Genomic DNA, 14752 nt, shown 5'->3' with positions numbered 1-14752 from the left:
CCACTCTTCCGTAAAACCCAGCTCTGTGGAGTGTACGGCTTAAAGTGGTCCTATGGACAGATACTCCAATCTCTGCTGTGGAGCTTTGCAGCTCCTTCAGGGTTATCTTTGGTCTCTTTGTTGCCTCTCTGATTAATGCCCTCCTTACCTGGTCTGTGAGTTTTGGTGGGCAGCCCTCTCTTGGCAGGTTTGTTGTGGTGCCATATTCTTTCAATTTTTTAATAATGGATTTAATGGTGCTCCGTGGGATGTTCAAAGTTTCAGATATTTTTTATAACCCAACCCTGATCTGTACTTCTCCACAACTTTGTCCCTGACCGGTTTGGAGAGCTCCTTGGTCTTGCTTGGTGGTGTTGCAGACTCTTGGGCCTTTCAGAACAGGTGTATATATACTGAGATCATTTGACAGATCATGTGACACTTAGATTGCACACAGGTGGACTTTATTTAACTAATTATGTGACTTCTGAAGGTAATTGGTTACACCAGAACTTATTTAGGGGCTTCATAGCAAAGGGGGTGAATACATATGCACACACCTCTTTTCAGTTAAAAAATATATAAATAATAGTTGAAAAAAGTACTTTTTTAAATTTAATTTCACCAATTTGGACTATTTTGTGTATGTCCATTATATGAAATCCAAATAAAAATCCATTTAAATGACAGGTTGTAATGCAACAAAATAGGAAAAACTCCAAGGGGGTGAATACTTTTGCAAGGCACTGTATAATATGAGTTGCAATTCGTAATATATCATACGAAATGGATGATGAACATCCACAAATGAATTCATACAATACGAAATGTGTCATATGGAGACAGATTTAGGTTTACTATGTTACATCTATCCCTGAGTCCACGTTGAATTTCGAGAGGTAGGCTATTTACATTCAAAAAAGCAATTCCAGGCTCTTCAGGTTCCTGCAACATGGGTCAGCATATGCCATTACTCAATGAGTCATTATAAAACTCTATAGGGAATGGCAGAAAGTATCCTAACTGTCAGTGGCATAGCGCAGTTTCTCGGATCCCGCAAGGTTCGAGCACCCCCCTCCACCCAACAAAAAACATTTGAAGTTCTTTAACTAATTTCCTGCTAATCTACACATTGTGCCATGAGGCTGAGAGAAAATTCGTAAGTTTTAAAGCTAATTTCCTGTAATTCTTAAGATTTTTGACCATAGCTACGGGAAGTAGTTTGGTCCGCTAATACAGGACTAGTGAAGGCCCAGTGCACTACTTTTGTGATTTTTTTTTAACTAAATGTGTTTGAGTGTTTACCAGTGTTTGTAGCTTGAGTCTGATAATACTTGTGGAATATTTCTTGAAATACTTTGCAAATGCTACATATTTCTATGGGAAAACTGAAATGCTCTTTTTCATTTTAGTTCACACTCTTATTCAGAGCAACTTACAGTAGTGAGTGCATACATTTTCATACTTTTTCATACTGGTCCCACTAACCCACAACCCTAGCATTGCAAGTGCCATGCTCTACCAAATGAGCCACATCATCATATCACATCATCACAAACCACTTGATGTCTCAATGTACTCAATTACTATATTGTGCATTGTTTTTCATCATGGTGATGGAAAGTCTACGGGTACAAACCTAGATGACCAGCCTATGTACAATACAGTAATGTACATTTACATTAAGTGGTTTGTAAGGATGGTAAATTAATACTGCACAAAAAGGTGGTTGTTTTCCATGTTATTTGATTAATAAAAAATATTTAATTTGATGTGGAGGTTTTGTGTCTTTGTCCATAACTTTGCACCTTTTGATGTAAATGTTTGAGGTCAGGATTGTGTTCTATCTGAATTCCATTAGAATGACAATTGCAGAGAAAGGACAGGGCAACAACTCTTATAATTCCAACTATTGAATCCTGCAAGATACTGTTATTAATTATACAACTACCTTTTTTCCAAAGCGGAGATACTGAATGTTTTTTTGTTGCCAGCTCTACAGATGTTGGTGAACTAATACTAGTAAAGGCCCAGTGGCTATTTTTTGTGAAAAAAACATATTTTCCCATTTTTAAATTTTTTTTATTATGATTTTTCAGGGAGTGCTGCAGCACCCTCAGCACCCCTAGTCCCTGCGGCTATGCTTATGACATTGTTCACATGATATCTGCGTGGCTGACCATGTGTTTTCTATGCCAGTGCTAACTGTCTTGTCATGCATGGGGATATTGAAAAATTGAACACACTTCAAGACAAGCGTTGCGGGCCATGGAAAATAATATGTCTCTCAAATAGCATTTCCAATCAGGGTATCACGGGAGAGAAGCAAGCAGTGACATTCCACTGTGTTGAAGACTCTTTATATGAATTTCAAGATCAACTTGGTTTGGATTATAATAAATACCACACATTAAACCAATAAAAACACAGGTGTAGGGAATAATGAAAATGTAGGCTAACGCCCCTCTGATGTCACGAGGTAGCCTGCAGTAAACGGTCTCGAGAAACGTCTGCAGCACAGAAATCCGCTATGGCAACAGGGGAAAAGGCAAGGGAAAAAAATAAAAAGCTTTTGACAACATGGCGCACTATTCTTGAGAAAAGTTTGTATAGAACTCCAAAAAATATTTCTGACGTGATATTTTTACAGTTTCTCGACTACCCGACAGCCTTCGGAAACAATTGGAAGACGTATTGAAGAATACATTGGCATTTTATTTAGTGACTTTTATCATGGGATCAGAGAAGCCTGCTGCAGAAGACAAGTAGCCTACAAACACACAGGATGGAGGAGCAAGCAACTTTTAAGGAAAAGGTACAGAGCACAAAAACTGCTAGAAAGTCACATGACTTACAAAGATATACCATATTGGTACATTTTGTTAGTGAATAGTTGTCAAATAGCTATCACATTTACTATTGCACTGTCGACTGAATATGGTGACTGCAAGAATGTTTCATGCTTAGGCTACAGATGAAATGAGTCGACAGTCAGTTTATAACCAAAAGGATGCAGGGTCAATGCCCACAATGGTCCGGAACAACATCCTGGATGACGCTATTAATGCTGCAAATCAGATTTCAAGACATTATGTAACTACAATGCAGGGAAACATTGTTACTAAGTTATTACAATGGTGAAAAGGTGCAGGGAAACATTGTTAAAAGTACTACTTTTTTACATAGCCTACATCATTTTAGTTTGATTTCTGCAGTTATTGTGAGTTGATTTAGAAGTCTTTGAAAAACTGAAACGCAGACAGTTTTAATAATAATAGATGTATATATTTACAGTATCCCAACACTGTGTAGCCACGCTGTATGTATATATTTCAATGATATTGCTATGTAAATACAGAGTCTTGGTGAACCATATGCATGTGGACCCTTGATTCTACCTGCAACATTTCATGGCTAAGGAATTGGCTAAGCACCTCAAAATTCAGTTAGATTTTTAGATTGATGCATTAACAATTCGTATTCCCTCCAGTTTTCATGCCCTCAGTTTGGTGCAGATCATGTTATTGTTGGCATGTGACATGTTTTCATTTTGGTCTGAAGGCATAAACTACCACACTGGTACTCTGGTGGAGGAGTCCGTCTTACTCACCATGAGTTAAATATCTGAATAGCTTTCGCTCACTGGTTACACAGCCCCTGCGGTTGTGCATGTGGTGGTCCACTAGTGGGAGTGTAGCCTGTATGTGTTCCTTCATTCTGTTCTGCAGTCCTTTGGGAATGACATGTTAGGGAGTTTTCTCCAGCTGGTCTATAGGGACCCTTAGTTGTCTAGGCTCTCATTATCTCAGCACTCTCTCCCTCACTCTCCACCCTTCCGGTCCAGTGCAGTGCCCACACAGATACCCCAGGATGTGTTGGGCCAGAGACCAGAACATACCCTAGTCTAGATCACAGAGGGGACTTTCAATCACACATCCATTAGCAAATTTAGATTGTGTTGAAAGTGGTTAGTAAGAATACAATGACGGCCAATGGTATATCAGCAGTATATTATTTTTTTATAACAAACAGGCAGAATTGTCTCCGATGATGATGGGTAAGTGTTTAAAATTGACTCTGCTTCCAGTGTTCAACCCCCTTTAGACACCCAGAGAAAAGCTTGCATGCACAAGCTCACAACACAAATGCAATGACAAACACATGCACTGAACAGCAACAAAACAGCCCCCAAACCACACTAGGCCCCAGTCTGTTATTTACCATTGGTTGATGTGCATTCTTAGGTCATAAACAGCTCTTACCAGTGGGTGGCTGCACCAGCTACTGTATGCACACTCCCACTTAGCCTAAATGTACCCCAATCCCATTATTTATCCTACTACAACATGCTTTCACTCCAGTTGTAACACTCAGCAGCAGCATTTAAACCAAACAGCACTAGGAGTGAAGGAGGACATTTAACAGAGGACAGTAGTTACCGTACAGGTTGTTCAGATCTGAGCTTCATGCATGTTTACTGCCCTAAGTGATGCTGTAATTATCGTGATTAACATTTTGGATGCAGTGAGGAATGACAAAACCACACTTTCCACAATAGTGTGATGTTGATTGTTGTTCAGTTAAAACTTTCCACAATAGTGTGATGTTGAATGTAGTTCAGTCATAGCCAAAGTCTATCCTTCCTCTCCTATATTCCCCTTTCACTCTCTCACCCTCTGGAAGTAATTACCAGGCATGCTGACTGCTGCTCTGTCCTATCCCAGAATTCAGCTGGAGGAGGTGTGGTATGAATGAGGTATTGTGGAAGCGGCTCCATCAGATTGACAATCTAGAGAGTTTTTTCATTCAATAATGTACTTAACAAAGCATCTCTGGTCAGCTGACACAACATTTCCAAACCAGTCATTTTCTAATAAGACTTCCTAAATAGTTTTAAAGAAACAAAGCTGTATTTTTGGAATCTGCAATGGTATTGGAGTAATTCTAAGTCTTTAGTTGTTTTATTGTGAACTACTGCCTGAAGGTATTGTCTTTGTTTATTTCATGCTGAGTCAGGGGGTTCTGCTGGTCTGCCAACATGGCTTTTAAATTAGCTGAATCAATGATAGGACAAGCTCTCTCTTAGTGTTTAAATTAAACCCAAAGAATTTGTAAAAGCAGAAAACATTTCTCCTCTCCCTCTTTAAATTGTATTTAATGATTTCACTTTGCAATCCTTTTGACATGCCTTACTCTGAAACGTTATCATTTTCTTCTGATACAACAGTCTGCCTAATTATGGAACTTCTCCACCTCATTGCCCTCTATCTCCAGTTTTCGATCTTCGGCTCCCGGACAGTTGGCAGTGCAGCACGGCTTGTGGCTGAAGAGGAAGGGGGCCGATGTGGCCTCAGCAAGGCAGAGTTCATGGAGAGAGTTCAGCAGAGCAACGAGGCGTGCCAACGCGGTGACTTCCAGGCTGCCTTGTGTCTCTATGGCGACGCCCTGCGAGCCGACCCACATAACTGCATCCTCTACAGCAACCGCTCAGCAGCCTTTCACAAACTGGGACGCTACCAGGCTGCCCTGGACGACGCTGTCAAGGCCCGTCTACTCAACACCAAGTGGCCCAAGGTGAGTCTGTCTGAACCACCCACTGCATCTTAACCTCAAACATGGGACAAGAGGACATGTGAGAATAGAAACACAGCTAAATTCACTCCAAAACAGAACAGTGCATGGTTTTATATTACACATGTACTGTTTATGGGTTTTAAGATCTGCACACGAACTGAAGATTTATGGGAGACTAGTGCAAGTCTGAGTTACATGAATGGATGTCCACTTGGTATTAGGATCTATGTGCAATGGCTTGCTGAATAATTAATTTGATTTTCTCGTTTTGATTGTGCATAAGCGGAGTTGATCAATGTAATGTTGAGGAAGGTAAGGTAGAAGATTTGCTAGGTCTTATCTGTGGTATTGTCTGGGGCATGTGGTTTGACCTACCATAGATTTCACATTGCTCACCCACAGAGGCTGAGTATGGTGCCAATCCTCTCAGCACCCAACTTGTGTCTTGGCTGAATGATTAGGCAGAAAGAGCTGTATTTTAGCTGTGTGTTAGGTGTGTGTGTGTGTGTGTGCGTGTTTAAGTGTATACATTAATGTGTTTGGGTGTGTGTGTGTGTGTGTGTGTGTGATTGATTTTTAATGCTCATCTCAGCTCATCTGAAGTCACAGGTCACAGCTCACCTGACTGAGGTCAAGGGAAGTATTTGATTGATATCCAGGTAAGTCTATTTTTGTTTCACAAAGTAAACATTGATTTATCATATTGATTGTATCAATCAATTCTCCAACACATTCTCATGGCTCAAAAATGTTGATACATTGTTCTCGTCCGTAAACCTCTGAGTACTGATTTTTATTGAACAGAGTCCAGCAGCGTCAAAGCAATTTCCGCGGTGGGAGTTGATGACAAGGGTGGGAATGGTATGGAAGAGGCGAAGGAACATTGTGGTGGCTCTGTTTGATGTCAGATAAATCACAATACATCACTGCATCTAAATAAACAGTGTGAAATAACTATTCAGACAGAGAACAGGCCTGCAAGCTGCACTCGAAAACCATCGCCAAAATCTCTCCCCTCTCTCTTTTTGATAGGCCAGCACAATGACCTCTTTGTGGTCTCTGATTGGGGGATGGTTAATCCAGAGCCAGATTATTGCACACAGTCTAGCCTATTACACACAATGGTATATCTGATGCTTTGGTTAGCTTCTGCTTGCACTACAACACTGTGGCTTCTGTCTTGTCCCAGATCTGATTGTCAAGGCTCAGTCTTTTTGGTCAGGTGTGAGCCACTCAAGCAGTGGTTGAATTGTTATCCTCTGCCTGATCACCACTAGGAGACAGTCTTGTCACATATTCTTCAGAGCCATTGTACAGTACAAGGCTCTGAGATTCTTCTCAGTCAGGCTACATGGGAACTGTAGCAATTTCACCATAGTGCTCTAATTAATGAGGAAATAGACATTACATTAATTAAATACAAAATACATTTATTCTATGTTATCTTGCCAATTGCTGAGAAAAACCTGTAATGACTCCCTCCTATCTTTACAAGTCTAGTTATGGATGATTGAGTAGTGATGGTACATTTTTAATTCTATAATGATTGCATAAAGAAAGATCAAGGTTAATGTTCCTCTGGTCTGGTACAGACAAAGAAAATAAAGAAAAAATATATAACTCAGCCTTATTCTTCAGCAGTGAGTTGTATGAAATACTGGCTTGCCTAGGTCTATTTGTTACACATGTGGTAATAATCAATTATGAACATTGCTGGTCTCAAATTGGTATATATGCTTGAGTGGAATGACATAGAGCTGATCATGGCCTAATGAAGTAATCAATAAGTAATGCACCTTTTCTTAACCTCTGTTACCAACCAGTCTAGAAGACCTAAATGCATTGTGACTATTATAATGGCAGTCCTTCTCACACTCCTCACACGCTTGCCATTGGCTTTAGGGAGCGAGGGGAGAGGGGGTTTGGTTTACACAGGCATAAGATCAATCAGTAAAGGCTGTGTGTTTGATGAGGGAGGGGGGATTAAATCACAGGAGCGTGCTGGCATTTAGATCCTGTGTGAGTACATGTTTATCATCCATCATCCCTCACCATGGCTGCACCTCTGGATGGGCCCGTCAGGTTGTGACAGGCTCGGCTGCACCCACCCCACCGCCGCACGCACCGCTGATCAGCCCGGCTTCTGGAAGCCCATAGCCAGACAGCACTCCGATCTGCTCAGAGAGGAAGCCCTGTCTAACCCGTCAGTTTTATCCCGCTGTTGTAAAGCGCCAGAGCTTTTTCTTTCTTTCTCTCTGAAAGAAAAGAGAAAATATGTGGCTTAATGACCTGAGACAGCTTTAGGCCCTCTGTCCTTCACCCTCCCACAGAATGCAAAGAGGCTGAAAATAGAACAAAATGAGGTGTCATTCAGTAGACAAGTGGCATAAATGTATGCGTGTGTGTGTGTGTGTGTCTGTTTGAGTGAGAAAGAGAAACCATTTGAATGAATGTGTGTTAGTGTGACTCCATTTTTGCCTCCCCAGGCTTCATTCTTTGCAAATGGAATGCTGTCACACTCTTGAACCCCCATCTACACTTTAAGATTAAATACTGTGTGTGTGTGTGTGTGTGTGTGTGTGTGTGTGTGTGTGTGTGTGTGTGTGTGTGTGTGTGTGTGTGTGTGTGTGTGTGTGTGTGTGTGTGTGTGTGTGTGTGTGTGTGTGTGTGTGTGTGCCTATGAAAGGTAGAAACCGCACAGCTGTAGTTGTGAGTTAGTACTTTGTGACCCGTTGCTCATGCACTGTTGTTGTCAGAGCACTGTAGGAGTGTCAGAGTGTCTTTACAGCTGGCATGCTGCCCACAGCCACAACTCCTCTCCATCTGGTCCTTCACAGACAACACTGCTGCTTCAGTGACACGTTAAACAAACAGCAGCCCTCTGCAGCATCACTCCTCCACTCCCTGTCTCAGGCTGTCTGCTCTACTGAGGACTGACAGACAGGACTGACAGACAGGACTGACAGACAGGACTGACAGACAGGACTGAAAGCTCAAAGGGAAGCGGAGGTAGAGTGGCAGTGCTCTGTGTCAAGGGGACCCAACTCCATCTTCTGCATCATTATGCGGTATGATCTGCCCATCGACGGTCTTCAATCTCCTCCAACCTAAATGGCTTGGATTCACAATGACAACACACCATCTTGTCAGTTGGAAGGAGAACATTTGATTGGTACTTGTGCTTAAGTTGAGGTTTATGGTATTGGCGTACATAAACCCGATCATACTGTATATGCACGCGCACTTGGAAGTGCGCATGCACATAGACATTTATCTGTATCCCTGTGGAAGATGTATAGGGTGAGCTGAGACAATGAGCCAGTGTTTGCGTTGGTAAAGGTCAGTGTGTGGGGACAGAGTGGAGGGCTATGAGGACTGTGATGGGGGACTTTAATTACAGCAGCACATCAGTAATTATACAGTATGAGGAGTAGCCACTGTCACCATGCTGTCACCCTGCGTTTTTGTTCAACACCGTTGGGTGATGACACCGCCTGTTGATGCTACAAGGAATATGAAGGGATGCCTCACCCCTCGCAACGCCGCTCTGCTTTTCATGTGAAAGAGAATTCGCCAGTGCAGGGTATAATCCAGCCCTTCTGACATGACAGTCTGTTAAACCAGTACTCATCTGATCTCAGTGTGTGTGAAGAATAAAGCAATTGACTTTAGATGTCACCGGGATAATTCTTAAACATCTTGCTCCCACTTATTTCTTCTCACTTTCATTCTCCCAGACTGAAATATTTATTTCACTCACAGGGGTTACCGGTCCCAGAATTTTCACACACAGTTCTGTAGCTGTGGGACAGAGAGCTGCAGTAGTTATGCATACCTTAACACACTGGGTAGGGTTTTGGTGTATCTGTATAGTAGTAGACAAGACTGTGACGGTCATAGAATTGTGGTAACCAATAGCAAAAAAATATTTTGAGTGAACATTCTACATTACCATGAAAATGATGAAATCACAATACCAAGCAGCCACTGCGAGTGTACCCATGAGTTTACAGTTTACCCTTCACTAGCCCCGCCCCCCTTGGGTACTGTTGCAACCTCAGACAACATTGTCCCGGGAAGCCCAATTCCCCATTCAACCATTGGCAAAATCCCCTCACAATGATTTGAAACTGTGTTTCTAATATACAATGACATTTAACACAGACTACCCTTTGCTAATTAGAAAACTATTTTGTATGTTGTGGTGGACTGTCATTTCAATTGCTTCATGGGAACCTGATAAAACTATGTTTGTAGTGTAGCTAGCCACTGAATGGCTCCGAATTCACTGTCAGAATGCAGTCAAAGAAAGCTATAACCACTTTGGAGCAAACTAGTGCTCTCAACTCATATCCTGATGTCGACAGCAAATGGGAGTTGTGTTCATAACATTGCTAACTTAGCTATCTAACATACATTTAGAAAAAACAAGTTTTATGAAGTGGCTAGCTAGCTTTAGCAATGTTTGGTGGTCAATGATACTTAGAGTTAACTAGCTGAGGAACGCTGAACCCTGTTCTCTTATATCGAGGCGGAGTTGAGTATTGATAACTGGTTGTGTGATTTGCTAGCAACAACATTGTGTCACCATCAGTCGATACTTGTAAAAATTTCAATTCTAAAAATGCTTACCTGTACAGGTCTATGTTTTTCCCGTACAACTGCGGTCCTTCCGTGGGTGGGGTGCTTAAATTCATACTTTTAATAAAAACCTTTATCGAACACAACCACAAACTTTTTTTAAATTTGTTTTGTTAAACTGGAGACGTAGCGGCCTTGACATACTGCGCAAGCTGAGATTCAATTGGCATAAGCTCATTTGTGCTGAGTTGAGCAACACAAATTAGGAAAAAGTCAGTGGTTGAATTTGATCAAAGTTTTAATGAAAAACCTGCGGAAGGACCACAGTTGTACAGGACAAACATAGGTACATTTAAGCCAGTGGAGGCTGCTGACGGCTCATAATAATTTTTTTCTTTCCCTCTTTGAATGAATACAACGTTGTCCGGTTGGAATATTATCGCTATTTTACGAGAAAAATAGCATAAAAATTGATTTTAACCTCCCTGGGCAAGGTGGGACGCAAATGTCCCACCTAGTCAACAGCCAGTGGAATCGCGTGGCGCGAAATACAAATACCTCAAAAATGCTATAACTTCAATTTCTCAAACATATGACTATTTTACACCATTTGAAAGATAAGACTCTCGTTAATCCAACCACATTGTCCGATTTCATTAGATTATGTCAGGAGAGTACCCAGCCAAAAATAATCACACAGCCATTTTCAAAGCAAGCATATATGTCACAAAAACCCAAACCACAGCTAAATGCAGCACTAACCTTTGATAATCTTCATCAGATGACACTCCTAGTGTAACCGATGTGAAATGGCTAGTTAGTTAGCGGTGGTGCGCGCTAATAGCGTTTCAATCGGTGACGTCACTCGCTCTGAGACTTGAAGTAGGGTTGCCCCTTGCGTTGCAAGGGCCGCGGCTTTTGTGGCGCGATGGGTAACGATGCTTCGTGGGGTGTCAGTTGTTGATGTGTGCAAGGGTCCCTGGTTCGAGCCCGGGTTGAGGCGAAGAGAGGGACGGAACCTACACTGTTACATTGATGCTGTTGACCCGGATCATTGGTTGCTGCGGAAAAGGAGGAGGTCAAAGGGGGGGTGAGTGTAACCGATGTGAAATGACTAGTTAGTTAGCGGTGGTGCGCGCTAATAGCGTTTCAATCGGTGACGTCACTCGCTCTGAGACTTGAAGTAGGGTTGCCCCTTGCGTTGCAAGGGCCGCGGCTTTTGTGGCGCGATGGGTAACGATGCTTCGTGGGGTGTCAGTTGTTGATGTGTGCAAGGGTCCCTGGTTCGAGCCCGGGTTGGGGCGAAGAGAGGGACGGAACTTACACTGTTACACTAGAACATTATGTTATGCAATACATGCATGTTTTGTTCAATCAAGTTCATATTTATATCAAAAACCAGCTTTTTACTTTAGCATGTGATGTTCAGAACTAGCATACCCACCGAAAACTTCCGGTGAATTTACGAAATTACTCATCATTAATCTTGACAAAATACATAACAATTATTTTAAGAATTATAGATACAGAACTCCTTTATTGCATCCGCTATGTCAGATTTTAAAATAGCTTTTCGGCGAAAGCACATTTTGCAATATTCTGAGTACATAGCTCAGCCATCACAGGCTAGCTATTCAGACACCCGCCAACGTCGGGGCAACCTAAACTCAGAATTACTATTAGAAAAATTGGATTACCTTTGCTGTTCTTCGTCACAATGCACTCCCAGGACTTCTACTTCAACAACAAATGTTGTTATGGTTCCAAATAATCCATAGTTATATCCAAATACCTCCGTTTTGTTCGTGCGTTCAGGTCACTATCCAAAGGGTTACGCGCGAGCGCATTTCGTGACAAAAAAAATCCAAATATTCCTTTACCGTACTTAGAAGCATGTCAAACGCTGTTTAACCTGTTGGGGCTAGGGGGCAGTATTTGCACGGCCGGATAAAAAACGTACCCGATTTAAACTGGTTACTACTCTTGCCCAGAAACGAGAATATGCATATAATTAGTAGAATTGGGTAGAAAACACTCTAAAGTTTATAAAACTGTTTGAATGGTGTCTGTGAGTATAACAGAACTCATATGGCAGGCAAAAACCTGAGAAGACTCCATGCAGGAAGTGGCCTGTCTGACAATTTGTAGTCCTTCTGTTGCATCTCGATCGAAATTACAGCATCTGAGCTGTTACGTGACACTTTCTAAGGCTTCCATTGGCTCTCTAAAGCCTTCAGAAAGCGGATTGACGCATCTCCTGTCCCTGGGCAGATAACAGGAGCAGAGTTTGTCAGCGGTCTGCCTGGGGACAGAGAGACTGGAGATGCGCGTTCACGAGACCTCGCCATTTTTTTCTTTCCCTCTTTGAATGAATACAACGTTGTCCGGTTGGAATATTATCGCTATTTTACGAGAAAAATAGCATAAAAATTGATTTTAACCTCCCTGGGCAAGGTGGGACGCAAATGTCCCACCTAGTCAACAGCCAGTGGAATCGCGTGGCGCGAAATACAAATACCTAAAAAATGCTATAACTTCAATTTCTCAAACATATGACTATTTTACACCATTTTAAAAGACGAGACTCTCGTTAATCTAACCACATTGTCCGATTTCAAAAAGGCTTTATAGCGAAAGCAAAACATTAGATTATGTCAGGAGAGTACCCTGCCAAAAATAATCACACAGCCATTTTCAAAGCAAGCATATATGTCACAAAAACCAAAACCACAGCTAAATGCAGCACTAACCTTTGATGATCTTCATCAGATGACACTCCTAGGACATTATGTTATACAATACATGCATGTTTTGTTCAATCAAGTTCATATTTATATCAAAAACCAGCTTTTTACATTAGCATGTGATGTTCAGAACTAGCATACCCACCGTAAACTTCTGGTGAATTTACAAAATTACTCACGATTAACGTTCACAAAATACATAACAATTATTTTAAGAATTATAGATACAGAACTCCTTTATGCAATCGTAGTGTCAGATTTTAAAATAGCTTTTCGGCGAAAGCACATTTTGCAATATTCTGAGTACATAGCCCGGCCATCACGGCTAGCTAATTTGACACCCACCAAGTTTGGCCCTCACCAAACTTAGATTTACTATAAGAAAAATTGGATTACCTTTGCTGTTCTTCGTCAGAATGCACTCCCAGGACTTCTACTTCAACAACAAATGTTGTTTTGGTTCCAAATAATCCATAGTTATATTCAAATACCTCCGTGTTGTTCGTGCGTTCAGGTCAGTATCCGAAGGGTGCATTTCGTGCTAAAAAAATTCAAAATATTCCATTAACGTACTTCGAAGCATGTCAAACGCTGTTTAAAATCAATTTTTATGCGATTTTACTCGTAAAATAGCGATAATATTCCAACCGGGCGACGTTGTATTCATTCAGAGGCTGAAAAAAAAAAAAATTAGAATTCACATGAACGCGCATCTCCAATGTCACTGTTCCCAGCCTGACCACTCACAAAATCTCCTGCTGTTTTTCGCCCAGAGACAGGAGAGACGTCATTCCACTTTCTGGCGCCTTCTGAGAGCCAATGGAAGCCTTAGAAAATGTCACGTTACAGCAGAGATGCTGTATTTTTGATAGAGATGCCACAGAAGGAGAACAAATTGTCAGACAGGGCACTTCCTGTATGGAATCTTCTCAGGTTGCCAGATGAGTTCTGTTATACTCACAGACACCATTCAAACAGTTTTAGAAACTTTAGAGTGTTTTCTATCAAAATCTACTAATAATATGCATATTCTCGTTTCTGGGCAAGAGTAGTAACCAGTTTAAATCGGGTACATTTTTTATCCGGCCGTGCAAATACTGCCCCCTAGCCCAGACAGGTTAACTGACTTCCATGTCATCGACACCCAGGAAGCAGTTGTTGTTGGTGATTAACTGCTTTGCTCGAGGGGACAGATTTTTCCACATTTTCTGCTCAGAGATTCAAACCAGAGACCTTTCGGTTACTGGCACAATGCTCAAGAGAACGGAGTTGAACGTTCCTCAGCTAAGAGCTAGCTAACCAGCTGAGCTAGCAAACAATGTATCAAAAGTATAATTTCGGGATTCGAAAAATACTCCATTAACAGGCTCTGTATTTCAAGAATCACAGTAGCAAGTTCTCCTGGTGCACTGTTAAATTATTTATCAATTTGTGCCATATCCCCCATTTTCTTGGATGGGATTTAAACGTGAGCTTGTCTGAGGTGTTGGACTTGACGACGGTTACTATCCATTGGAGCACTGTGATTGGTTGCCCAAGATTCTAGGGTGGGACTTAGCGAAGAGTCAATTGCCAGGGTTAGAGGTTCCAAGCCTGTTCTATTCATTCTATTTCAATGTGTGCTGCTGTTGCATTGTGGGAGGCGTTGCCTAGGCAACCGAAGACTTGTTTGCTCCTTCCAACAAGGAGCAACAAAGTTTCATCACTTTGTTAAGAGTCCATGTTATGGCAGAAACAGACTCAACCACACCCATCTTGCCTTTAGTCAGCTGTTCGTTCCACATTCATTTTTGACAGTTATTTTATTTTTGTAACTGTATTCATCCATAGCCGTCGGTTACGCGATTATACTGTAATTGTGCCAGCCCTATTGT

At 41.6% G+C, this 14752-nt stretch overlaps 1 protein-coding gene across 1 annotated transcript; it reads left to right on the top strand.

Annotated features, from left to right (window-relative positions):
- Nucleotides 1-2213: 2213 nt before the first annotated feature.
- Nucleotides 2214-8078, top strand: LOC145850478 (tetratricopeptide repeat protein 28). The gene is made up of 2 exons (XM_082966302.1): nt 2214-2794; nt 5254-8078. Exons 1-2 carry the CDS (start codon nt 2765-2767, stop codon nt 5584-5586), a joined length of 363 nt encoding a protein of 120 aa, XP_082822428.1. The 5' UTR covers nt 2214-2764; the 3' UTR covers nt 5587-8078.
- The last annotated feature ends 6674 nt before the right edge of the window (nt 8079-14752 follow it).

Source organism: Salmo salar, chromosome 20, assembly GCF_965601325.2.
Source record: "Salmo salar chromosome 20, fSalSal1, whole genome shotgun sequence".
Lineage (NCBI taxonomy): Eukaryota > Metazoa > Chordata > Actinopteri > Salmoniformes > Salmonidae > Salmo > Salmo salar.
The sequence above is the reverse complement of the archived record's forward strand: the minus strand, read 5'-3'. Positions and strand labels throughout refer to the sequence as shown.

What these genes read in the sequence shown, in the direction of transcription:
- LOC145850478 (XM_082966302.1), top strand. Translation starts at nt 2,765, where the DNA reads ATGGAGGAGCAAGCAACTTTTAAGGAAAAG. An exon ending in AAGCAACTTTTAAGGAAAAG is followed by an intron (nt 2,795 to 5,253) that starts GTACAGAGCACA and finishes CTCTATCTCCAG; the next exon opens with TTTTCGATCTTCGGCTCCCG.